This window comes from Geotrypetes seraphini, chromosome 12, assembly GCF_902459505.1.
Source record: "Geotrypetes seraphini chromosome 12, aGeoSer1.1, whole genome shotgun sequence".
Classification (NCBI taxonomy): Eukaryota; Metazoa; Chordata; class Amphibia; order Gymnophiona; family Dermophiidae; genus Geotrypetes; species Geotrypetes seraphini.
The window spans coordinates 81,893,068-81,920,813 of NC_047095.1; the positions used below are offsets into that span (position 1 = coordinate 81,893,068).

Sequence of the window (27,746 nt, forward strand, 5' to 3'; positions counted from 1 at the left end):
TTTAGTTTCAGTTTGTGGTCTACCATCCATTTTTCCACTGCATCTAGGGTTATTTCCAGTTTTGCTGTAGTGGTGGGCTCTGATGGGTCGAAGGGGAGGAGTATGGTGATGTCGTCTGCGTAGCTGAAGGATGTAACATTTAAGTTATCTAAAGTGGCTCCAAGGGAGGAAATAAAGAGGTTGAAGAGCGTAGGTGATAGAGGTGATCCTTGTGGAACTCCGCATGGGTTGGACCATGGTTCTGATTTGATATTATTGGACTTTACCCTGTAGGTTCTTGATTTGAGGAATCCTTGGAACCAATTGTAGACCTTGCCTGAGATCCCAATGGCGTCAAGTATCTGTAGCAGTATGGAGTGGTCGACCAGGTCAAATGCTGCGGAGAGGTCAAGTTGGATTAGCATCATCTTTTTGCCTTTGCTAATTTGCTGTCGAGCTGTGTCTAGTAGTGTTACAAGTAGTGTTTCTGTGCTGTGGTTGGTTCGAAATCCTGATTATGAGGGGTGAAGTAGATTATGGTCTTCCAGGTAGTTGGTGCAGTATAGAATTGAGCATTTTCAGGGAACAAGAAGACGGGTATAAACGGATCGCCAGGATTTCATGGCATTGCAACTTAACATGTGTATCTATGCTTCTGATCAAGTTTAAAGGTTCAAGTGAGTGATTTGCGATTATGTTGGAATCTGACAGAATTATATAGCCAACGCAAGAGACCTGAATAAAAGTGCAAAAAAAAAAAAAAAAAGTAAGACTTTGTGATCTTTAGTGGCTTTTACGTTGCACTCTGTTTTAAAGTGAAAACTCACCTATGGATAATGACCATTTATTTTTTTCATCATAAAGGGACATCTATTAATTGTCAGCCCCGCCCCCAATCCCACCCTAGCCCCGCCCCAATCCCACCCTCAATTTTCCATTAATTTTTCATGTACACATAATATCTTATTAATTTGTAATGGTAACCATAAAATTACCCCCCCCCCACAAAGCACACTATATGCAGAGAAAATGTTAATGATTTATATTTGGGGGGGTTCAAAGATGTCAAGGCAGATGACTTTAAAATATGCAATGTCACCTCAGTAATTATAGAAAAATAGACAAATATAGTGCAAAATATAGACATCAGATATAAATGCTCAAACTGAAACATTTTGATCACTAAATTGAAAATAAAATCATTTTTCCTACCTTTGCTGTCTGGTGATTTCATGAGTCTCTGGTTGTGTTTCCTTCTGACTGTGCTTCCTTTCTTTCTTCTTTCTACACTCAGGCCCAACAATTGTCCCTTTCTATTCCCTCCCTCCTTCCTTCCTTCCTATGTCCTTAGTGCCCGCAGTGCCTCCTTCCTTTGCCCTTAGTGCCCCTTCCTGTGTCCTTAGTGCCCCCAGTGCTCCTTCCTGTGTCCTTACTGCCTCCAGTGCCTCCTTCCCATGTTAGTGCCTCCTTCTTATGTCCTTAGTGCCCTCAGTGGCTCCTTCCTATGTCCTTTTCCTTTGTCCTTACTGCCCCCAGTGCCTCCTTCCCATGTCAGTGCCCCTTCCTATATCCTTAGTGCCCCTTCCTATATCCTTAGTGCCCCTTCCTATATACTTAGTGCCCCCAGTGCCTCCTTCCTATGTCCTTAGTGCCCCTTCCTGTGTCCTTAGTGCCCCCATTGCCTCCTTCCTATACCCTAGTGCCCCTTCCCATGTTCTTAGTGCCCTCAGTGCCTCTTTCCTATGTCTCCCTCACTGCCTTCCAGCCTTTGTCCCACCCCCTCCCTCGAAGCCAGCTAGCCTGTCTGCCTCCCTCCTTCCCTCCCTGCTGCACAAAAATAAAGCCTCCCCCCTTCCCTCCCTCCAGCGCCCGATTCACTCCCCCCTCCCGGTCTGCTGCCACTGCTGATTGCCAGTCTCTCTCCTTACCTCCCTCCAGCTCTGGTTCAAACCCGCTGCCGCTTCTGCTAAATGCCGCCCAGAAGCCTTCTTCCCGACATCAAATCTGACATCGGAGAGGACGTTCCGGGCCAGCCAGGCAGCGATTGGCTGGCCCGGAACGTCCTCTCCGACATTAGAATTGACGTCGGGAAGAAGGCATCTGGGCGGCAGCAGCGGGGGGGGGGGGCTGTTGAATCAGCGCTGGAGGGAGGTAAAGAGAGTGGTGGTGGACCGGGGGGGGTGAATTGGGCTCTGGAGGGCGGCTTTTTCTTTTTGGGTGGCAGGGAGGAAGAGGAACCGATCGCCTGTCCCGTTGTCCCTGCGTACAGTTTCAGGACATTGTCCCCGAAGACGGGACATTTCGGCATCCCAAAGCTGTGTGTGGGGAAAATGGGACAGTCCTGTTCAAAATGGAACATATGGTCACCTTACATATGGAGCCATTCTGAAGAATCTACAATCCACCCTCCTGTGCTATAAGTAAGGGGAGGTTAAGAATTATTTTTCTACTGGCAAATTCCTATTTACATGAGTATATCCATTCCAAAAGCTTTATTTATTCTACCTAAACTGACCTCTTTGGACTAATGTAGATTGTGAGCCCCACAGATGAGGCCCATCTTGCGTTACCTGTGTGTTGCCTTGTAGAGCTGTTTACATGTTTGGTTATACAGTAGTATGAAAAACTTGATCATTAACTGGAGAGTGGTACAGGTTATTGCTTTTCAGGGCAGGGAGGAGGTGCTGGCATTGGGGCCTTATCTGAAGGATTGGTGATTTTTAGAAAGCTGTTCCCCATATCTTTGGAGGGTGGTGTTTATGGTTTTATTTGCCATGCACAGCTTTCTAAAATCCACTACTCCCTTGAGGTGGAGGGCCTGGGACTTGCAGTCCTACGCCTATTTTGCCAGGTGCTTGATGTTTGGCAGAGTGTCTGGTAAAATAGTATTGGAATTCCATACATCTTGACTTGACATCTCTGTTTTATCTGAATCCTGCCTCTCTTTTCAAACAGTAATAAATATTGGTGCCTTTTACCTAAATTCAGGGACCATTTGCTAACTTTACACACATTCACTGAAAAGTGGTGGAACCTTGGTAAATCAGGCCCATAATGAAAATGATGTATACACCCTCCATTTCTTGACATAAAGTAGTTGTATATTACGTACAACATATACAATGTCTCTAATGAGTAGTGAGGTTCTAATTTGGAGTATTGGAAACTCCCAGTGCAGGAATGTAGAGGAAAAACAAGATTTCTCCTCATCAGCATATTTGACTCAAGCATCTTGTTCTAATTGTTTTGCAACATTTTTAAAAATAGTAGTTGTGAGAGGCGACTGCTGACTAAACTTGAGACCTATTTCTACATTTTGCTGAAGTTGTTAGTCACCGGCTTGTGCAAACTAGTTTTAGTTCAGATGCTGAGATGCTAATGTGTGGCATGTGAGTGTGTGGATTTCTTGCTCAAGGACACGAATCAGTGCTGGAAAGATAATGAACAGTGCTGAAAGAAAAAAAAAATGCCAGTCAGCAGAACACTCCATCTGGGAACCTAAGAACTGAAAAAGTGATACCAGGCTAATGCGCTCAGGCACTGCTGTACCTGTGTGAAGAATGGAAACTTCAAGAAGAAAAAAGTTCTAGAAGCTATGCCTGTCCAGGGCCCCCCAGGGAAGAATGGAGGCGTGGACTAGGAGAGGGAGTTAGATAGGCATTTGGTTTATCCAATAGGTTGATACATATTCCCAGCCAGGGGAAGAATCTGAGAAAAAGATACTTTCTGTATAAAATCTCCATGCTCTGGCAGTTTCTTTAGAGAAACTGTCATGCTTACAGAAAGATGCCGGCACTGCTCGTATGAGGTTCTCTCCATTGTATATGTCCAAACTGATTTATTTCTGATTTGACAAATCCTGCTATAATATTTATTACTAGAATAAAAAGTTATTTGCTTTGGAATATACAATGTAATCTTGTTGGTTTTTATTTTTTTTGCTTTTTTTACATTATCACATCGGGCCTCCGGTAGGGTAAAGCAGCCTTTTACTTCAGTGGTGACCCGGACATGAAGCAATAGCGCCCTCTAGTGGTCGCTTATTTATTTTTCAGTTAAAATCTACTCAGGGGGACGTGAGAGCATCTTGGTGCTGGGTAGATCAGAGAAACACTCTCAGGGGACGTGAAAGCTTAACGGCACTGAGCAGAAGGTGCTCCTATGTGAATTTGTGAGCTAGTTAGGACGCCAATTAGGGCATAATTAGGGGACCACATCATGGTGCAATTTTTATGCCATAATTGGACGCCAAAACACCACAAAATGCATAATTCTATTCACATAGAGACCTTACGGAAATAATACTGTACAAACTAAGAACAACCTTTCATTTTAATTTTTATATATTAGGTGCCAGTTTTAGTGATAGGGAAAGACAGTAGACATTGTGCATTCGTATATGTACTGTATATATGATATATTGGGGGAAAGAATAGGGTTGAGCCAAGATCTGGATTGAGTTTTTTTTTGTGAGCACCCTGCAATTGTGTGTGTGAGATGTGCAGGGGAGTCCTTATTTGCATTTCCATTGTCGTGCGAAGGGAGTGGCCAGAGACGGACGAAGCAAAAGATTTCTGTTGAATGCTGGGTGGCTCTAAGGGACAGAATGGGGAGTAAAAAGCTAGCAGAAGTGATGAGGGGGGAGGGGGGTGGGGGGGGGGGTGGTAGAGACCTCCCCGGACAGCAATCCTCTGGAAAAGCCCCTTAGGATCCTGCAGTGATATTGACAGTGTGTCCAGTATTAAGAGAAAATATAAGAAGCAAATGATAAGTATTGAGACTCCACCTAGCTTCTGGCCAAAGTTTAGTGCGGAGGAAATTTGGCTATATCAAATTCTAAATTAGTAGGAGAATTAATATTTATCCCCTACCTGTAGAACCCTCGGGGGAGAGGGGGTGTTATTGAAAAAATAGCAGGAGAGTGTCTTGACAGAAGGAAGGCATGCATTCTTATTTACATAGGAAAATAATTTGAGACAGTGCCTTAAACAGAGATGAGAGGAGCTGAACAGATTCTCCTCTACGAGAACCAGGGGGGAGAAACCATTTCCTCGTTTAGATGTTAAAAGTCAGAATCTATACAGCACTTCTGACTAGAGTTGAAACTTATTACACTTTCTCAAATTCAGAATAGGAAGGGGGAGTAGCAAGCTGAAATAGATAAGATTCAGGAAGAGCTTTAGTAGTTGAGCTAATACGAACAGAATTTCCAAAAAGCAAGGAAGAAAGTGTTTGCTTTGGAATTCAATAATTTTTACCAAGTGCTTAGGACCCATTTTGCATATTTGAAAGGAGATTGTCAATTTTTGGTTTGTGTTGTGCTTAGCAAAAAGGAACAGGGAGTTATTAGCAAACGCTGCTTTGATGCAGTGGCACAATGCCCATCCCGTGTCAGAAATTTGCAAGTCGTTCTCTTAACAATTTTATATTTAGAGGAACTGTTCTTATGTTCCTTTATTCTAACTGTGGTATGCATACCATATTTGTAGGGGATTTTCTGTTTTCCCTCTACCCCTATGGCCAGCATTTCTGGCTGTCCGTCTTTTTCTTCTTACAAGGCGGGGGGGGGGAGGGGGGGGCGGTGGCAATATATAACGTACATAGTACTGCTTTTAATCATGAGATGTAACATCTCAACCCTGCCAGTTATGGCAGACTTGCAGAAGACAATAAAATGCAATCTTTTTTGTGGTAATTATGGAGAATCAATGTTAAATGAGTTTGAATTAAAAAAAAACTCCAAAACCCAACAATTTGTGTGATAACTTAGCTAGATAGACCTGTGGTTGTAGGAGCCAAGAACTAGTTTTCTGATTTACATAAACAATTTATGAATTAATAGTTTTAGGATATCTTTTGGCTTTAGGAGACATTAGAATTCTTTGGGTGTGTGATTTTTGCTAGCACCAGTTTAAGAGGGCAGACCTTTCTGCATTGGTTATAAGAAATACTGTGCACCGTAATATATATTTTTATTTCGATTAGATTTTGATGTGACAGGAAAAACAAACACTATCGCCTGAATAAAAAAAAAAATAAGAATAGGATTTTTGCCAAAAGTTACAGCAGTGTGCACATTTTTGAAGTTTGGAGAATAGGAGCTGAGCACATTGTTCTTAGTTTATGATTTTAGGGATTGCAATATATTTTGCCTAAAATAAATAAAAATAAGGTATGCTAATTAGTTATGAATTGATTCAAGCTTTACACAGTCATGCTTGGACTGGATTAACTCTTAATCTTATGGTTTAGCGACATTTATATAAATTCAAAGGAGCTTAAAAAAACCCACAGAGTTTCCTATTTACAGATGCATTTGGCTATTAAAATTCTCTTATGTTTTCTTTTCTCTCTCTTGATTTGTTGTAGTCTCAGGAGGATTGTATGTTCAATGGCGTACCTAGCATATGTGACACCCGGGGCCCATCATTTTTGACCCCCCCCCCCCTATCTATATGGAAAAATATGATTTTTAGTAACAATCCACATATTGCACAACAAGAGTGTACCTAGGAAAAGGCAGCATCTTAAACACTGCAGTGAGCACTAGAACACCAACACATACATTGTAAAACTAAACAAGCCAGATCCTGCACAGTCAATTGATCCTGTACAGATACACCCTCGCCCAATATGGAATAATCACAAACTAAAAATAGAAGTATGTAGACAAAAGTTAAACTGAACTGCCAAGAAACCAGACTCTGCATACAATGCAACACCACAACACCACAAAAACAGTAATACATGTTCTCTAATACTGTGCAAAATATAAAGACAGTAGATGTAAATTTGAAAAAACTGATACATAACAATCACCACTTTACAAATTAACAAATAAAAATAAAACAAATAATGAGAAATAAGAAAATACCATTTTATTGGACTAATCCCCGTAAGCTCGGTCCCCATCCCCACAAACCACCTGATTCCATCCACACAAGCCTTGAATTGTTTTATATTGAACTTATTATATTAAAGTATAAAAAGAAACAATATTCTGTACAATTGTCAATTTATAAATCAGCGTCTTCTCCCCACTCTCTCTTCCCCATTTCCCTTCAGCGTCCTCAGCCCACTCTCTCTCCACTTTTCTTCAGCACACGCACATAAAAACAAGCAAATAATTTTATATCATTTACATTCTATTCATTCATAGAAATTAAAGTCTAAATAATGCCAATCACATACCAAAACATGATTTTACAAAAATAATTCCAGGCAAAGTCAAGCCTGCAAGGATTACTAGATGTCTTTCAGCAGCTCTCCTTCCTCCCCTTACCTTCGTGGCCAAGTCAAAATGATCTTCCAACAATAAAATTTTAAAAACACAAAGCACACTGTACCAGAGAAAATATTAATTATCATTTATATTCTGCGGGTTTTCAAAGAGGTCAAGGCAGATGACTTTACACAATGTCACCTTAGTAACAACTATACAAAAATAGACAAATATACCCCCTCCCTTTTTACTAAACCGCAATAGCGTTTTTTAGCGCAGGGAGCTGTGCTGAATGCCCCACGCTGCTCTCAACGCTCATAGGCTCCCTGCACTAAAAACTGCTATTGCAGTTTAGTAAAAGGGGCCCATAGTGCAAAATATAGACAGCATATATAAATTCTCAAAACAGACACATTTTGATCACTAAATTGAAAATAAAATCATTTTTCCTACCTTTGTTTGGTAATTTCATCAGTCTCTGGTTGCACTTTATTCTTCTGACTGTGCATCCAATATTTCTTCCCTTCTTTCAGCCTCCTGTATGCTTCCTCTCCTCCAGACCTCATTCCCTCCCCCAACTTTTTCTTTGTTTCATCCTGCCCTCTTCTTTCTTTCTCTCTCCATGCCCCCTTTCTTTCTGTATGTCTGTCTTCCTCTCTCTCTCTCTCTTTCCGTGATTTCTTTCTTTCACTCTGCCCCCTTCTTTCTTTCTCTCTCCCCATGCCCCCTTTTTTCTCTGTTTGTCTTTCTCTCTCTGTGCCCCATTTCTTTTTTTCTTTCACCCTGCCCCCTTCTTTCTTTCTCTCTTCCCATGCCCCCTTTCTTTCTCTGTTTGTCTTTCTCTCTCTCTCTCTCCCCATGCCCCATTTTTTTTTCTTTCTTTGTTTCACCCTGCCCCCTTTCTTTCTTTCTAGCTCCCTGTCCCCCCCTTCTTTCTTTCTGGCTCCCCCTTTCTTTCTTTCTCTATGCCCTCCCCCATGCCACCGCCTTTGGGAAACATGCTGCTGCCACCGCCGCTGGGGAAAGGCTGCCACTGGCTATCGGGAACAGGCTGGTGCCGAATTCGCCTTGCTTCTCTTCCCTGCGGGGCTGACCAACTCTCGTCGCCCGACGTCAATTCTAACGTCGGAGAGGATGTTCTGGGCCAGCCAGGCAGCGATTGGCTGGCCCAGAACGTCCTTTCCAACGTCAGAATTGATGTCGGGCGGTGAGAGTTGGTCTGCCCACGGGGAAGAGAAGCAGGGATGGAGAACTCGGCGCTGGCCTGTTCCTGATGGCGGCAACCTATTCCCCGGTGGGTGGCCAGCTGTGCACCCCTTTGGGGCGTGTACCTGGGGCGGACCCCCCCCCTGCCCCCTCCTTGGTACGCCACTGTGTATGTTATATTCATTGATGGAAAGTTTCCTGAATGTTTTGGGTTTTTTTATTCATATTTCTGTTTCAAGAGTGAATCTTGTTAATGTATCTATACAATGATAGGGAAAAAAAAACTTCTCTTTTTAGTTTTCCATTGTCTCTCTTTGCCCTATTGTTTTCCTTCCATCTATGGTCTCTTTCCTTTACTCCTTGTAGTTCTTCCTTCTCTCCTTGTTTCTCATATGTTTAATTCTGTGTTTGTATTTGTTTTTGTAATTTTTAATTTTTATTGTTTTCATTTGTCTTCACCCTTATTTTTATTGTTGTCAAAGGCTTAGTATTTTGGAATTTAATCAAATTTTTAACAAACTTAGAAACTTGGTAAAAGAAAGAACTGGGGAAACAAGACAAGAAACAGAGAAAGAATAATTGGTGATGTTAAGAAATTACTAGGGGAGAAGGAAAATAATTTGGGTTGGAAACATGGGAAAGGTTGCAGATTCAGGTTTGCCTTGTGGCTGATGTGAATTTGGTGAACCAAGGATGCATGATGGTTGCCGAAAGTTGCAGACAGGATAGTGTATGTTGATAAACAGGGAATAGGTAGGTGTGAGCAAAGTTCTAAGTTATTTTTGTTTAGGTAAGCTCTTTGGAGTAGGAACTGTATAAAGCAACTATGAATTGACACTAATTCATATGTTCTAGTGGAGAGTGTAATTTAATCATTTAATCTGTTAAAACCAGTGGATCTGCATTAGCATTGTTGTAGTGTTCCACTTTTTTTTGTTTTACAGTACACTGTACAAGTCTCTTTTACAGATCTGGGAGATACAGATTGTTGGCAGCTGATTTACCACCGGTATCTGGCAAGGGGTGTTTCCCCTATCACTTTTTTTTTTTCTTCTTTACAATGAGTATGTATTTCCTTATGATGCTGATTTGAAATGTTTCTTCTTTTCTCTTAGCAGTCAGTTGGTATACATACATAGCTATCTTGGACCAGTTTTAGCACAAAGAATCTTTTGCTGAACCAAACCGAAATAAAAAGGAAGAAAAAGTTGTGCTTCAAGTAACCTTGAAATTACCTTGCACTTTAAGATTTAAAATGTTTCTTTTTCCTCTTAGCATTGACACTACAATACTTCATACTACCTCTGTACCTAACCATGTACACGGTCTCTTGCTTTAAGTTTCAAGTTTATTAGCTTTTTAATATACCGACCATCAACAAATATCTGGCCGGTTAACAATAAAATTTTAAAAGGGTAAGAAAGAAGAAAATAAAATTATAAATATTTAGAAATAAATAGAGTGAACATCAAAGACATTAAATGGACAGACTTGAAAGTGAGAGTAAAAGGGAATGGAAGGGAAAAGTTATATATTTGAGAAGAAAAGGAGAAAGTGGGAATAGGATAAAACATATTGGGTAGGGTCGCTTTTTTAAAGCGGTTGGTTTCTTAAGAGAGAAAAAGAAAATGAGAAAGAAGAGAACAAAAATAAAAAAAATAAAAAATAAAAAAAGGAAAAGAGAAGATAAGTCTAAACACAAGCGAATGCGTCACGAAATAAAAAAGTCTTCAGGCTTATCTTGAATTTGTCTAGATGTTGTTCATCTCGGAGTTGCTGTGGCAGAGCATTCCACAACGTTGGGGCGGCTACTGCAAAATTTATTTTCCGGGTGTAATAGAAATCTTTTATGGAAGGAATTAGCAGGAGTTTTTGATCTATTGACCTTAGAGTACGTGAAGAACATTGAGGAATGAGAAGCTTATCAAGATATGAAGGCTGGTGAGAGAGTTTTATTTTGAAGGTCAGCAGGATGATTTTAAAAGTGATACGATGAGTGATAGGGAGCCAATGTGCCTCTTTCAGAAGCGAGGTAACATGATCATATTTGCCTGTTTTATAAATTAGTTTTATTGCTGTATTTTGTATTAATTGTAGGCGTTGGATTTTTTGGGGGGGAAGACCATTGAGAAGGGAGTTGCAGTAATCTAAGTGGGAAATGACTAAAGAATGAACCAGAATATTGATTGAATCGGCCTCTAGAATTGAAATTAGTGAACGAATGAGGCGAAGTTTGAAGAAACAGATTTTTACAACCGAACTAATGTGATCATGGAAAGTAAGATCCTTATCGATAATGACTCCTAATAGTTTTATTTTTGTTTCCATTTGTATAGGAGTGGATTTGATAGAAATTTTTCCTGATAGGGATTCGCTGTTTTTGATTGGAAGTAGGAGGCCACAGGATTTATCAATATTGAGGGAGAGTTTATTTGAGTAGAGCCAGTCATTTATGGTGTCCAGTTTATTGTTTATGTCTTTTATATCTGAAATGTTTGAAGTGTTGACTGGGTGAAGAAGTTGTATGTCATCTGCATAGGCAAAGATCGTGAATCCAATAGATTGTGCTAACGTAAGAAGAGGAGACAGAAAGATATTGAATAACAATGGGGATAGAATCGAACCTTGCGGGACACCATAAGTTTGTGATATAGATGAAGAAGTTTCATTCTTTACATGGACTTTAAAGCTACGTTCGTTAAAGTAAGAGGTGAACCATGAAAGAGCTGGATCTGTAATACCGCAGTCTTTGAGTCTGTTAATGAGGAGAGAGTGGTCAATAGTGTCAAAGGCTGCAGACAGGTCAAGGGAAATAAGAAAAACAGATTTTTGGTGATCATGGTAGTAATGTATAGTTGAGATGAGGCCTAGCAGTGACAGTTCTGTTGAATGTGAAGAATGAAAGCCAGTTTGACATGGATGTAAAGCATGGGTTTTTTCGATAAATTCTGTGAGTTGGGTATGAATGATTTTTTCAGTTAGTTTAGAGATTAAGGGTAGATTAGCGATAGGGCGGTAATTTGCCGGCAGAGAGGAATCTAAGTTGTGTTGTTTAAGTTTTGGAAAAACAAGAGCTGTTTTCCAAGCAGTAAGTACTAGTCTATCAGAAAGAAACTTGGATATCATTTCCCAGATGTATGGGCCGAAAAAGGAGAATAATTTTTTAAGGAGCGAAGGGGGAATACTCTCCATAAGATTGTTGGAGGTATTTAAAGAATGTAAGATGAGAAGGAGATTTGTTAGTGAGGGCATTTTGAAGTTTGAACAAGAGCTGAATGATAGATGAATAGAATCATTGAGAATGTGAGGAGGAGAAGCGAGAGGGGAAGGTCCAAGATGGAATCTAATGTCCTTGATTTTTGTATCAAAGAAAAGTGTTCATCGGCAGATGGCTGGGTAGTTGGGGGTAGATGTGTTTTTTTAGAATATTTTGAGAGCGACTGAGCAAGATTGAAAAGGGCGGAAGAATTACGGGTGGAAGTGACAAGTTTAGAGTAGTATTCTTTCTTGGTTTGTTGAATGGCATTTTTATAATGAGAGGCTTTTTCCTTGAACAGGATAAGGAAATTATTGAGGCGTGTTTTACGCCATTTATGCTCTACGGAACGAAGTTGTCTGCGAAGAAGAGCAAGTTTTTCATTATACCAGGGTTGTTGTTTTTTTTTGAGTCTGACTTGAGGTGAGTTTTTTTTTTTCCTTGTTGAGATGCCAGAGAGTCTAATAAGGATTTTGTGGAAGTTTCCCAGAGAGAGAATTGTTCGTCGATAGAGAGGGAAGAGAAGTCTTTGAGGTTTAAATCAAAGGAGTTCTGGATAGCAGGAAGGATTATTTTATTAGTGTTGCGGGGAATATAGGTATTTTTTTTTTTAGTAAGATCTGCTTATTTCTGTAGATTAAAGCACAGACTAGCCAGTTGTGTCCCTGATTGCATTATCTCTTATGACTGTGTGACTTGACAGAAGACATACCCTATGAATGAAATAGGCAGAACAATGGAGCCAATTGACTAAATTTTTTTTTCTCTTTCAGAAGTTCAAGCAGACATTTAGACTCCAGACCATTTGATTATGCCTTTTCTGATTATTGATTATTGTGCCATGTGTTACATAGAAATTTACTTTGCTAATGTGTGCACACAAATATGTCTGGTTCTATGATGTTGTTTTCCTTCTTCCTTTTGTATAACTGTGTTTATTTGCAGATTTAAGTTCAGCCCTGACTCCTTGGTGGATGAAAGAAAGTTTAAGGCCTACTGGAGCTCTATGCTTGTTTGTGCCATGTAATCTCTGTGTTGTTTGTTTGGTTTGTGGGGTACCCTGGGAAAAAAAAATATACCATTGGCCATTTTTGGAGTTTTTTTAATCCCCTTTTTTGCATTTTTGTTTTTTTCCTATCTAAATTGCACAATATATTTTTAGTTCTTGTTTTCATGGCCTGAGCGCTGCTTAGTTAGGGGTTATCTTATTAAGACAAAGGTTCTATACAGTGTTTAGTCCATGGTGCCCACTGGATATGCTCAATTCACACATTTCAGACATAATGGTTGTTTTTTTTGTGCACTACACTGAGTATATACTTATGGTCTCTCTTGCATGCCTTACTAGTTGTGCACAATACACACACACACAAAAACATATCACCATGTCCACCATGAACATTGTGTACCTGAATATTGTCTCTCTCTTGCCGTACTTATACCAAGTAAATGAATTATTATTGTCCCTTGTTGCCACACTCAGTACGGGCAATATTCTCTCTCTCTCTTTCTTTCTCTCTTTCTCTTTCTATCTCTGTCTCTCTCTCCTTCTCTCTCTCCTTTGAATAACCTCACTGGGCTTCAGCCTGGATGATGATACCTGGACTCCTTTCAAGCCGGTGTGTCCCTCCCTGTATGTGCAGACACCTTTCATTCCGAGTATGCACCTTACTAGTATAAAGATACTGATAGACTTGAAACACCACATCCTGAACTTTTAATTTCTTGGACACTTTTTCTTCAATGTTTTGTTTATGCACCTTCTGACATTTTGTTGGACTTTATTGGCGGTATATAAGAAATAAAATTATTATTATTATATTTTCTTCAGTTTTGGCTCAGGACATTATTTCTGTGAAGGACTCATTGTTTTATCCTGTATATTCTTTTTAAGTTACCCCGTTATAGTTTTTAACCTGTGATGCCTAGGATAGGTTATGGACCTGTCAAGTTTGCCAGTGCTTTTGTTTTTATTATTTATTGCCATGTCATTAGTTACTTTTAATGCTTTATTTTTATTTTGATTGCTTGCCTCTTGTATTGAACGAAACACATTTCAAATATGTGTTTATTGCTTTCATAGGTTCCTATGGGTCTGGTTCTCATATTATTAATGATTCTCACTGCTGCTTTTTAATTAACAATGACCCATGTGCTGTATTAAATGCTGTACTTGTGATTTTTTACTTTATTCGCTTTTACTTTTTCTTTAAGATGCTATGGCATGCTGCTGAGACTGCCATCCCAATTTTCATGCTGTGTATGATGAATCAAAGTTCTGAGTTATATGCCTGTTATATACTGTGAATCTGCATTTGCCCGGTGGTTTTTTTTTTTATTGTTCTACTGTATGTCTTTTGTGCCTACCTCCTCTGGCTGTGATGTGTACCTCAGTTCAGTGTAGCTAGTCTTTGGGTGGGTATCCCCTTCTCCACGCTTTTCTTCTTCTCTTTGCCACCCTTTGTGTGGCAGCCCTCAGCTTACAGTTCTTTGAGCCGCCAAGAGAGGCCTAAGATAGATGTCAGGAACCTATGGGAGACTTTTACAGGTTGTGAGATCTATTCTTACGTTTTGCTGAAGTTGTTAGTCACGGACTTGTGCAAACTGGTTTCAGTTCAGATGCTGAGATGCTAATCTGTGGCATGTGAGTGTGGATTTCTTGCTCAAGGACATAAGCCAGTGATGGAAAGACAATTAACAGTGCTGAAAGAAAAAAAATGCCAGTCAGCAGAACACTCCATCCGGGAACCTAAGAATTGATAAAGTGATGCCAGGCTAATGCGCTCAGGCACTGCTGTACCTGTGTAAAGAATGGAAACTTCAAGAAGAAGAAAGTTCTAGAAGCTATGCCTGTCCAAGGTCCCACATGGAAGAATGGAGGCATGGACTAGGAGATGGAGTTAGATAGGCATTTAGTTTATCCAATAGGGTGATACATATTCCCGGCCAGGGGAAGAATCTGAGATAAAAGATACTTTCTGTATAAAATCCTCATGCTCTGGCAGTTTCTTTAGAGAAACTGCGCCATGCTTACAGAAAGATGCTGGCACTGTTCGTATGATGTTTTTTCTCTCCATTGTATATGTCCAAACTGATTTATTTCTGATTTGACAAATGCTGCTATAATACTTATTACTAGAATAAAAAGTTATTTGCTTTGGAATATACAATGTAATCTTGTTGGTTTTTATTATTTTTTTTATTATCACATCGGGCCTCCGGTAAGGTAAAGCAGCCTTTTACTTCATATCATTATCTTCAAATTCAAAAATATCACTGCAAAAGAGAGCATACTAGAGAAATACTGACAAGATAACTTGTCTGCAGTATTTCTCTAGTATACTCTCTTGTGTATCAGCTGTTTTTAACTCGTGATTTCAATCATTCTTTTTTTTTATTTTGAAATTTCAAATAATGTTCACAAAGAAACATAACAGGATATAGAAACATGACAAATCATTTTACATAATTATTATCATTACAAAATCAGAAATTCCATCTAGTCCTCATTAAAAGAAGAGGTGCACTATTTAATAACAAAAATCTATTTCAAAGGAAAATTAAAGGAAGAAAACATCTTCCTTCTATATAAGCATCTTTTTCAAATCAGGCTCCTCAATTTGAAAATAGCTATCTCAACCAACAAAATATATAATTCCCCTATTATTTTTTATCAAGAAATTGTATCAACTGAGCCGGATCCCAAAAAGTATAATCTGTATTTTGAAAGTCACCAAACACTTGCAAGGGAATTCATAAAAAATGTGGCACCCATTTCCTCAACTCGAGGTTTCAAGACTAAAAATCCCTTCCTTCTGAGTTGGGTCGATCTTGCCACATTGGGAAACATCTGAACTTTAGCTCCACAAAATAAAGCATTTTTGTTTTTAAAATAAAGTTTCATCATCAATGCCTTATTGCTCTCAGTCAAGAAAGTTACAAGTAAGGTAGCTCTCATCTGTATTACATCTTGGGAGTTTTCTAAAAAATCTGTCAGATCTATATCAATAGATTCTAACTGATCTGTTCCTTGCTGCCTTGATACTCTTTGTTTAACTGGTATATAATAGAGAGTAGAGATAGGCACTGTCTCAGAATTCGGCATACCCAAAATCTCACCAAGATCCTTCTGAAAAAGGATCGCAGGTGAGATTAAATGAGTTTTAGGAAAATGTATTATTCTTAGGTTTTTTGACCTAGCAGCATTCTCCATTGCTTCCATCTTTATGTGAATCTTTCAATGCAGACATGGAGAATGATTGTAGGTTAACAACCTTTTTTTCCATAGTTGCCATAGTGGAGTCTAAAACCTTAATATTGGAATCTACATTCTCCAGTTTTTCTACAACTTCTCTAGAAAATTCTTGTGATTGAGGTACAACCGTTTTCAATAATCTCTCCATCCTCGTGTTAAGCATCCAAATGTCTTTCAAGAAAACCTCTTCCGGAGTTTCATCTGAGTCTAACAGCCCCTCAATTGAGGTAGTGAAACTTTTTGGCATTTTTGAAAAAACTATACCTATTTTGGCTGAAGGATCAGTGGCTTCGGCAGAAGCTCCAGGATCAACTTTGGGTCCTGTTTCCTCAGAGGATTTAGGGGGTAGAGGAAGAGTTCGTTCGGGAGAACTAAGAGAAATTCCTGAGACCTGTTCTAATTTTTCTGCTGTTTGTGGGGGTTCTATAAGATGACGATCCATGGGACCTATCATTACAAGTGTGAAACTCTTTTCCCTTTTCTTTTCCGCATGGTTAAGTAACCAAATTATCTATCTAAGTAACCAAATTATTAAAGAAAAAAAGAAAAAAAAAGGCGAGGAAAATAACACCCATAAATGATAGTTACCAAAACCAGTAGACTCTACTCTCCACTGTTCTTCACGTGTCTCCAAAGGGGCTCTCAAGGGGCAAATCATGCCCCCTAAGACAAGCCCCTTTGGACACGCGTCAGTGACTGCACGTCACTGGTTCTTCGGTGTTTTCAGCCTGTTGGAGAGTACCTCAGATTTCAATCATTCTGCTTTGTGAATGAGCTGACATGGTCTGCCCGGATTGGCTGGTTCATGTTCAGCTGACCTGTCTCGTGATCGTTCTCCTGACAGGGCTGGACATGGTTATAAGCCCCCAGAACAGTGCTTTGAAAGTTGTGGTTGAAAGCAGAAGTTAGGATCTGCGTACTGTAAGTAGCTGAATGAGCTTTTGCTCTTTTTCAACTTTTAGCAGGTGAGCAATTTCATATCCCTTTTGGGTTTGTGTTTTGTGTTATAGGATAGCCTGGATTTGGCGCTAAGGTCGTCGGCCTGGCCTGTTTGTGTTCGGTAGTTTTTACCATTAATATTCTCGGCTATTTTTTGCTCCCACCTCTTAACTTTAAACTTGTGCGAAAGTTTTTTGCCTATGATGCTTTGGTGGAAGAGTGTGGGTACACCTCTCCGTTTGTCTGAGGCTTTTTTTTTCGCTTAAGTAATAAGCTAGCTTTCTTTTGTTTTGGAGTGATATTTTTGAATTTTTTGTATTATACTTCCCTCCATTCCTCCCTATTTTTTGTGGTTGTATACTATCATTATCCTCTGCATTCAGGACATCCAGCTTTTTAACAAGCTTGTTGACGCTATGAGGAAGGAAGGGGAAGAGAAGCCCTGGGCAGGAAGGGCAGGTGAAGACCCCTTAGAATCCCCAATATAGCAGAAACAGGCCAACACAGTTAAAGATTTAAAATGGATGCTGAGAGACTAAAATGGTTGAAAAACACACTTTGACTAGAAGCTGTCAGCTCTGCAAAGGCTGTCAGTTCCGGAAAGCACACTTCTGCTTTTTCTGAGAAGAGCGAGGTCAAACAGATGACAAAGCTGGAAATTCTTGTGAAAAGCTACCCTCCACCTAAGCCAGGATGGACAGTGGTTTAAAAAACCACAAGAAAAGGGAGGTGAAACTTAAGAAATCTGACCACAGAGCTAAAAGCTGTTAGGCCCAGATGTTCAAAAAAGGAACTTTGGTATATTAACAGGACATTTACGGGAAAACAGGATAGACTTAGAGGAAAGGGCGTGACACACAGTATCACTCAGAAATGTTAACCAATCAATAGATTAATAAGTGAAATAATGAATATGATTAACCAATGAAAATGGGAAATGTAACATGCACCAACATGGGCCAGAGCTGTCAATCGTATAAAAGAAAGCTTCTTGAACCATGGTTTCAGAAATCATCGGAAGTTCTCCATCAGCCTGGTGTATTTTCTATTACTCTGTATACTGTATGATTCATTCATGTAAGTTATTGCTGATTTATTATTAAATTGATATTACTCTAACCAGCATAAAGAGAATCAAGTGGTCTGTCAGTGGAGGCTGAATCAGCCGGCTCTTCCATTGCTGTATGTATTCCTATCATGATAGATCATGTGAATTATGTGTAGGTGTTCTGGGGGTGTAATGAAGGTAGAGTTTAATATACTGTATACATTTATTTTATAAAATACATAGGTGAACACATGGAGTTTATGCACATATTTCTACTATTTTTGAAGCAGGTGTAAATTGTACATCATGGGAGTTGGATCTGGTTTTGGACTCTTATGTTGCCTTTATAAAAATAGGGATAAAAGAGCCATTTTAAAAAAACAACAACTTACAACATCGAACAAATGTTCTATTATTAAATGACTTGTTAAATCGGGCCACCCAGCAGCTCAGTGATAGGCTCTCTACATGGCTCGTTATGAATCTACCTGTTCTGCGACCTATTTTTTCATGTCCCCTTCCCTTTGGCATAATCTCCTGCCATACTTTCATTCTGAATTGGCTTTCCCTAAATTTAAAGTTTTGTTAAAGGCTCAGGGGTTCATAATCAAAACGGAAATACATCTAAAAACCCACCTAAATCGGTACTTGGATGACCTGATGTCAGAGGAGGGGGCGGGACCGCGGCAGAGTGAAGTCGGCTCCAAAGACCTATGTCAGCTTGCAAAGATCGCTAGCACTGGCAATCCTCTCTACAGGCTGGTGAAATTAAGTAAATGGATGCGTTGAAGACCAGGGCGAAGCTGGACACCAGCGGGAGGCCAGGGGGGAAGCCGGACACCACCGGAAGGCCAGGGGGGAAGTCAGACACCAGCACTTCCTGACTAACCCTCCCCCTTTGCCCTCTAAAGCAGAAGCGGCAGTGGCCGGCCAGTAAGAGCAACAGAATGGAAGATTAATTTCTTACCTTGGTAATCTTCTTTCTGTTAGAAACTATAGAATTCTGTATGGCCCTCTCTGTGCATTCTTCTGATTTGCCTGCTACTGCCTTGAACATTGCTGGTATCTGTCACAGGTTTTCTTTTCCTCTCAATTGGATGAGTGTAAAAAAATTTTTTTTTTGTCCTTCAGGGTCTTAAAGGATAGTAGTTCTTGTTGCACATAGCATATTGGTTCCTGGCTTACGTTCAAGTTAACTATTAATTATTGTTAATATTTGTTTTTTTTGTCATGTTTTACAGATGAGAACAGAAATGTATGTTGTCTCGGAAGTTCCCTGTTCCCCTCCTTCTGTTTTTAGTGAAGTTCGATTCCTTTGGTACTAACTGACGAGGAAGCTATTCTCCACTGGTGAAGGGGAGGCATTGAGAGATTTGAGTGACATCCTTCTGCAAAGTTTGCAACTATAGGAAGATAACAGCTTCAGTACAGAATCCTATGTTTTCTAACAGAAAAGATTACCGAGGTAAGAACCTAATCTTCCATTATGAATTAACCCCATAATGTGTTATGACCATCGGACACTTCATGAATTAAAAGCTGTATGCCTCCCTCTCCTAAGTACTTTCAAAAATTGGATGCAACTTCCTCATTTTATTAGATCATAATTGGAGGATGCACATATTCCATCTAACATTACAGATAGATATCAGAAACCCTGGTTGCTCCTTTAGTGTATTGGGGGAACATTCATTAGGATCAAATTTCAAATTCAGATCTTTTTTTTTTATATATATATATATATTTGCACAGTACCTCATTATCTAAATTTTTGTATCCTGAAGTAGGATGAGTATTACTAGAGAAACTGTCTTTACTTTAGATGGATTTAGAGAATGGTTTCTGGAGTGGTTGGGCAGGGGATGCAGCTCTTGTATAACTTCTCTAAGAAGTTTATCTTTAATCTTTCTGTTTAGCTGCTTGAAGGAAATAGAATGACTCTTATTTTTCAGTTATGTTAACTAAATTCTGTCTTTTTTGCAGGCTTTGTATTTCTCAGTCTTGTATTTTCTTTTTTTTTTTGGTTTTTTTTTGTATTTGTGATCATTTGTTTTGCATAATGTGTAGTGGGGTGTATGTTTGCTGTTCCATTCTATATCTGTTGTACAGTTGCTTGTTTTTTGTTTGTTGTTTTTTTTTTTAAATCAAACCCTTTGCATTGAGAACTGAAGTAAATCTGTTGTATTTCCCCCAGCAGTTCAATGGAATCTTCAAAGATCAGAGGTCTTGTGGCAGCAACAGTCACTCCAATGAAGGAGAATGGGTAATCCCCTGTAGATATTAAGGCAAATCAAATAATCACATATCAAAACTCCTCTTGATTAGTGAAGCCCATGAAAACCTATATATGTTCTTGTATAATCAGTTAGTAATTGTTGTTTCAAAATGTCTATTAAATGGGAGGATAGATGTCAAACCAAATCTCAAAAGGTTGGCCTATTAAGGGCCCCCTCGTAATTATCCACTCCAATTTTGTTGCTTTTTTCAGACCCTCAGAAATGCCACCAGCCACTCAAATAAATTTCATAGTGGTTGGATTTATACACTAATTCCTCACCGAGTCACTTGAACTAAAATTTAAGATATTGTGAATGTATCAAACTTTCAAATTTTATAAATATAAAGCTAATACTTAGCTAAAGTGGTCCATTCAAAGGGATCTGTCACCGACATGTTTCACCCTGGAAGGGTTTCATCAGGGCTACAATCCCTCTAATAGAATTGGTTTCCCACGACGCGACCAGTGATTGCGTCGTGGGAAACCAATTATAGTAGAGGGATTGTAACAGCTCAGATGCCAACGCTAAAAAACGCACTACAGTTTTGTAAATGGGGAGATAGAATAAAAATACGTAGACAAAGATTAAACTGAAGCACCAAGAAGCTGGACTCTGTATACAATGCAATACCACAGAAACAGCAATGCATCTCCCCTAAAGCAAAAAAAAAAAAAAATTAGAATTTTTTCCTACCTTGTCTTCTCTGGTTTCTGCTTTCCTTATCTTCTTGTCACTCTCTTCCTTTCATCCACTGTCTACCCTCTCTCTTCCCCTTCTATATGGCATCTTCTCTTCTATTCACTTTCCAGAAACTTTATGCCTCCCTCTTCCATCTCTCCCACACCCCCATGGTCTGGCATTTCACTCTCTCCTCTCCCTTCCCCCCCCCACTTACATCAGCATCTTCCCCCTTTCTCACCCTTCACCATGCTTCCATACTACCCTGACTCCCTTTCTCATTCTTCACCATGCTTCCATACTACCCTGACCCCCTTTCTCATTCTTCACCATGCTTCCATACTACCCTGACCCCCTTTCTCTTCACCATGCTTCCATACCTCCCTGACCCCCATTTCTCACCCTTCACCATGCTTCCATACTACCCTGACCCCCTTTCTCACTCTTCACCATGCTTCCATACCACCCTGACCCCCTTTCTCACCCTTCACCATGCTTCCATACCACCCTGACCCCCTTTCTCACCCTTCACCATGCTTCCATACTACCCTGACCCCCTTTCTCACCTTTCACCATGCTTCCATACCACCCTGACCCCCTTTCTCACTCTTCACCATGCTTCCATACCACCCTGACCCCCTTTCTCACCCTTCACCACGCTTCCATACCATCCTGACCCCCTTTCTCACCCTTCACCATGCTTCTATACTACCCTGACCCCCCTTTCTCACCCTTCACCACGCTTTCCATACTACCCTGACTCCCTTTTTCTCCTTCCACCACCCTGCTATGCTTCTTTCTCTCGCCATCGAAATCAGCAAGGTCCCGCAATGACTATTTCTGCTGCCACTGCTTTGGAAGAGGTAAGTGACGTCGGAGGGGGGCTGGGCCGACAGATGCAGGGAGTTGCGGCAAGGTCCCGCGATGACTGCGGCTGCCAGTCCACCCCCCTCCGATGTCAGTTACCTTTTCTGAAGCAGCGGCAGCAGAAGTAGTCATCGCGAGACCTTCGTGCACTTCAGCGCAGCTGCCGACTCTGCTCTGGAATAAACACAGCAGCCGCGCTGAGGTGCCATTTTCAGCAGCGTGGGAGCTTCAGACCCGGCCAGCTGTCCACCCCTTGGAGCGTACACCCGGGGTGGACTCCCCCCCCCCCCCTGCTCCCCCCCATGGTACGCCACTGTGTATAATTGTTTGTCAGGATCTTCAGAAAGCTGTGTGGGTCAATAACTCAACACAGCTGCAATTGTCATTGATCCTGGTATTTTTAATAGTTTTTCTTCCTCTTGCATTCAAAACATTATTTACATACTCTCTTCTTTGTGTATTATAACAATCTTTATCTGCAGCAACACCTCTCCTAATGTAAAATCACTTTTCACCTATTTCCATCAGGGTTGAGGTGCTGCATATCTATCAAAGCATCTCGTGTCTGCCAGCTGATTGTTACTTGATTGTTTTTTGCACTATTCTATTAATAGGGCTATTTAGCAGAAAGTAGGTGCCCACACACTCACTTTTTTTTTTTTTTGGTGGGGGGGATCTTGAGCCTTGGGTGTGTGTCCGGGCTTCTAGGAATTCTACATCTTTTTATGAAGTTTGGTGTGTTGATTGGAAGTGCAGCAATCTTTTGATTAATCAGTCCAGCAACATTTTACCTTGTTTTTGTTCCAGGGAAATTAATCTTTCTGTCATAGGCAAATATGTGGATTACCTATTGAACGTCCAGGGTGTTCGGATTGTTTTTGGTGAGTCATAATCTGTCTTAACTTTTTAATGTGACTTTTATGTATACCTTGCACGTAAAGGTTCTGATTGGCTTGTTTTCACATTTTTGAGAGGAGAGAGAGACCAGGGCTTCCCAAACCTATCCTAGTGACCTCTGGGTTTTCAAGTTAGCTACAATGAAAATGCAAGTGACCAGTTTGCTTATACTAAGCCTCCAGTACCTCTGTGTTTATCATTTAGTTTCAAGTTTCAGCTTTACTGATATACTCTAGTGCAGGGGTGCCCACACTTTTTTGGCTTGCGAGCTACTTTTAAAATGACCAAGTCAAAATGATCTACCAACAATAAAATTTTTAAAACACAAAGCACACTGAACGCAGAGCAAATGTTAATTATCATTTGTATTCGGGGGTTTTATCTGAGGTCAAGGCAGATGACTTTAAAATATGCAGTGTTGCCTCAGTAAGAACTATACAAAAAAAGACAAATATACCCCATCCCCTTTTACTAAACCGCAATAGCGTTTTTTAGCGCAGGAAGTTGCGCTGAATGCCCTGTGCTCATAGGCTCATAAGCTCCCTGCACTAAAAACCGCTATTGCAGTTTAGTAAAAGAGGGCCATAGTGCAAACTATAGACAGCAGATATAAATTCTCAAAACGGACACATTTTGATCACTAAATTGAAAAAATCATTTTTCCTACCTTTTTGTCTGGTGATTTCATGAGTCTCTGGTTGCACTTCCTTCTTCTGTAAAGCCAATATTTCTTTCTTTCTATCTTTCTTTCTCTCTCCCCCCTGCCCCCCCCAAGCCATTGTGCCGATTTCTCCACTTCCCCGATTCTTTCCCTACCCCCACCCCCAAGCCACCAAAGCGATTTCTCCCTGCTGCTTCCCCGAACCAGGCCTGGCATGTACAAGTGCTGGGCCCACAAGACTTCACTTCCGACGTCAATTCTAAAGTCGGGGAGGTGAAGTTTTGTAAGTCCGGCGCTTGCACGCGCCAGGCCTGGCTTGGGGAAGCAGCAGGGAGAAAAAGATCGCAAAGGCAACGCGATCGACTCGCGTTGCCTTTGCGATCTACTGGTCGATCGCGATTGACCATTTGGACACCTCTGCTCTAGTGGTTTACAATCAGTTAGTGATATACAGTATAGAAATATTAAACTCCATTGGCTGTGGGAATCTCCAGTAAGGGTTTAGAAATCCCTGTTAATTGATTTGTCCTCACTTTATGTACAAAAGCTGAACAAACAAAATAAGTAATTTGGAGAAATCTAAAACCAATTCTTTTGCTGCCATTTGATGGACAGAAAGAGCAAACATCTTTTTTTTTTTCCCTCCCTTCTCTCTGATATGTGTTTAAACCTAACGTTTATGTTTATTGGTATTTATAGATCGCTCTTTGCTATAACAACATCAAAGCAGTTTACAAAAATTTTTAAAAAGGATCTGAATGTACAGAGCTTGAGCTAGGGGACATGTCCTGAATTGGCCTTTTGCCCTGTTGTCAGCTTAAATCTTATGTTCTCGTGATGCTCCAGCACTGTGCACCTTTTGCATACTTTGGTTTTCTTAGTGTAGTGAGTTGAATGTCTTTTATTTTTTTTCCTCTGAAATAGTGAATGGCACAACAGCAGAGGGCTTATCCCTGACCACAGAGGAGAGGAAGCAGCTGGCAGAAGAATGGGTAAAGCAAGCAGTAGGCAAGTAAGTGGCACTTGAGGGATGAAGGAACATGAATGGCTGAACTTGCAGACTTTATTAGTTGCTCTTGTATTATGTTGTCAGAGTTTATTTTTATCTTCAGGGACAAGATTAAATACATTCAGATGAGAGAATCAAACAGAAGAGTTTCTAGTGCAAGAGGCATATGAGTCTTGAACCAGTGGGTTAATTGCCTCTACTCGCAAGTCTGTAGAAGGCCATCTACCTTTTTCTCTCAGCTCAGCCTCCTGCATCTTTGGGCTGTGCCCCAGTTCCTCAGTTTTTCTGTTCTACTCCAATTTTGAATTTTTTATTTTTGGAGTTTTATTGGAACTATGAGTCTTGCAAGCGTTCCAGAGTTCCCCAGTGCGAATGAGGCAGCTCTGCTTGAGAGAAAACACAGATTCTCTAGTCAGAAGTCTCTAGCCAGGAGGGCAACCTTTTTATAGGGAACCTGCTTGGCCAGCCTGCCCAAAAATCTTTGATGGCTTGAGAACTGTTCCCCTGGGAGCAAGGCTCACTCCTGGTTTTTACCAGAGCTTGAGCATAGGCTGTGTGGCCCCGTGCCAGTCCTGAAGGTTTTAGCTAGTGCCACCTGCACCTCCTACACCCCCAAAGATGTTTGAGGAGTTGTAGGAGTATTAGTCTCATTCAGAGTCTGACTGGCTGCCCGAAGAAACATGCATTTGGAGTGAAATTTCATGCTTGTCTGAGGCAGCAGTCTTCTCCATTGTCCAGCTGCAATTTCAGCTGAAGAGGGCACAGCACCAGTACAAATTTATATTTTTCTTCTGTCTATTCCTTGTGTAATATGTTGTTCCTTTACCATTTACTTTCTGTAATTTGCTGATTGTCCAGCCCTTTTCGATGTGAACTGCCTAGAAATCATCTGACTATGGTGGTATAGAAGAATATTTTTTTAATTCAGGTTATAAGATAAATTGGAGTAAATCAGAGGTTCTTCCTTTAAATGTTAATTGTTCCAAGGGTTTATTTTACACATTCCCTTTCCTTTGGAAAGAAGGAGGTATAAAATATTTAGGTATTTGGATACAGAAAACTTTGGAAGAAACGTTGCAAGTAAATGAAAGGTCCATATTATTAAAGCGGTATTGAAAAATAAAGTTATTATTATTAATAAATATGAGTACATTCTATTGTAGTTTATCAGGGTGGTTCGCAAATTGGAATTTAAGAGGTTTCTGGGGCTGGTATTAGGGTCCCCCCCCTTCAAAAACCCCTTTGAATTTTCTATGTTTTTTTATTTAGTTCGTGGGCCGTTATTTGGCACTAAACACTGCTGCGGTAGCCATCTTTGATTTTCCAACTTTACTTTAAAAACCTCTATCTGTCTCAAAACACCTCTAGTTTGCTTAAAATCTTTCTAGATGGACTCCTCAGGCTATTTTCATGTGGATTCAAGCCATATTTGTACTGGATGGCCAGCTAAGGAGCATCCATGTTCCACGAGTCACGGAGAATGTAAGGGTGGGTTGGAGCACTGGACTTAATCCCCTCTTGTCCCTCTAGGGCAGTGGTCTCAAACTCGCGGCCTGGCGACCACATGCGGCCCGCCAGGTACAATTTTGAGGCCCTCGGCATGTTTATCATAATCATAAAAGTAAAATAAAACAGTTTCTTGATCATATGTCTCTTTAGCTATAAATTACAATATTATTATTAAGACTTAGCCAAAAGAAAAGATTTATAAATTATAAAGCGCTTTACTTCATGCAAAATTGTCATTTCTTTAATAAGACATTAACTATTTTTTCTGAGGACCTCCAAGTACCTACAAATCCAAAATGTGACCCAGCAAAGGGTTTGAGTTTGAGACCACTTCTCTAGGGTTTCCCTGTCTCAAATGACTCAGTTTGGGGGTCATAAATTCTTCCCCCCCCCCCCCCACAGCCCTCAGCGACTCAGTGGATTTGGCGACTATGAGGATTCTGAGACTATGAGGAGACAAAGTGAGTTTCTGCAGGAGTCTTCTGGGCTTCCTGTTCAGGGGTTTACTCCAGATTTTGTGAGTTTAATGTTCTGTTCAAAGCCTATTTGAATAATTGGGTGCTGCAGGCATCATTTGGGGTCACACCTGTGACTGCATATGGGAGTTCGCCCTTCTCAAAGTGTGGTTTCCCTGCCTAAGTGTCATTCACAGGACCCAGAGGCCCAGTTAGTGAAGAACTGTGAATGGAGAGCAGAGTCAATGACCTTAATTCCCCAGACTGAATCTTCAGTTTTGGAGGATGCAGGGGCTCAGACAGGAGCCACCAGCCAGGAGTCTGTGGCAGCCCTGGATCAAGGAGAAGATCCGATGGTGTGCCATTTTTATAAGCTGGCAGCATTGCTAGAGGTAAATGCAGAATCCTTGTGGGAATTAAAGCTTTAGCCCCGCAGACCTCTTGAGGTTCAGTGTTCAGTTATGAGCAGCTCTAAGGCTCAGTTCAAATTTCAAGATTGTTTGTTTATTATTTGATATCCCACTAATCAAGTTATATTTAAGCGGCCTACAATACCAGAATTCACTCCAAGATGTTAGTTTTAATTTCCAAACTCCAGTTACAATGACCAGATGGTGGGCTCTGGCTAAGAGAAGCCAAACCTCTTAATCAGATTTCACACTGGTCAGATTGGTAGGGTTGGACCAAAAGACAAATTTCTTTCCCAGATTCAGATCTTAAATCTGTTCTGGAGTGAAGTCACACCACTTGAAACCACCTTCCAGGAAGACCAAGAACTGGCTTGGCTTCTCTATAGGTTTTCTTAGGCTTCTGGAAACTGCTGAAATCCATTTCCTAAGTCCCTGGCCATTTCCAGAGGTGCCTGCATGTCTCATGTAGTTTGTAGTTCTCATGGAGGTGAATGAGCATTTTTTTAAAACTCCCTATGTCACAAGTTCACAGGAGAGTGTGATGTAGTGATTAGAGCTACAGCCTCATCACCCTGAGGTTATGGGCTTCAACCTTGGGCATGTCACTTAATACTCTACTGTCCCAGGTACATTAGATAGATTGTGAGCCTTCTGGAACAGATAGAGAAAATGCTTGAGTACCTGATTGTAAACCACTTAATACACCTTGTCCAAGCAGTATATCAAATCCCAATCCCCCTATTGTTCTACAACTGCCAAACTGCATTTCCTGATGATGATGATATCATCGTCATCATCCCTATCCCTGCAATGGATTGTCCTTCCATTCAGGTTTCAGTCTTCCCAACCCTTATCTCAGCCACTCCCCTGATCCTGGAAACACCCATGGATTTGAACTTGTCATCCTTTTATCAAATTTTAAGACCTGCACACAACCCAAAATTCACCACAACCTCCCCCATCATGAGAACTTACCTTGAAGAAATGGATCTGGAACAGTCCCTTTTCAACTCATGTCCCATCAGCTCCAGCAATCAAAATAGTAATGCCCCTAGTAGTAATTTCAGTACCATGAA

General features: G+C 40.5%; 1 protein-coding gene across 5 annotated transcripts in view; it reads left to right on the forward strand.

Annotated features, from left to right (window-relative positions):
* NPL (N-acetylneuraminate pyruvate lyase) overlaps window positions 1–27,746 on the forward strand; it is a 90,639-nt gene that overhangs the window by 1,933 nt on the left and 60,960 nt on the right. For 2 of the 5 annotated variants that reach the window (XM_033916085.1, XM_033916090.1), the window contains exons 1-4: window positions 345–386; window positions 20,103–20,168; window positions 22,537–22,610; window positions 24,212–24,299. In XM_033916085.1, the coding sequence (XP_033771976.1) occupies window positions 352–386; window positions 20,103–20,168; window positions 22,537–22,610; window positions 24,212–24,299 (263 nt within the window). In that variant the 5' untranslated portion in view covers window positions 345–351. Of the gene's footprint in view, window positions 1–344; window positions 387–19,146; window positions 19,371–20,099; window positions 20,169–22,536; window positions 22,611–24,211; window positions 24,300–27,746 lie in introns of those variants that run through there. The other 3 variants (XM_033916088.1, XM_033916087.1, XM_033916089.1) reach the window with 3 other exon arrangements.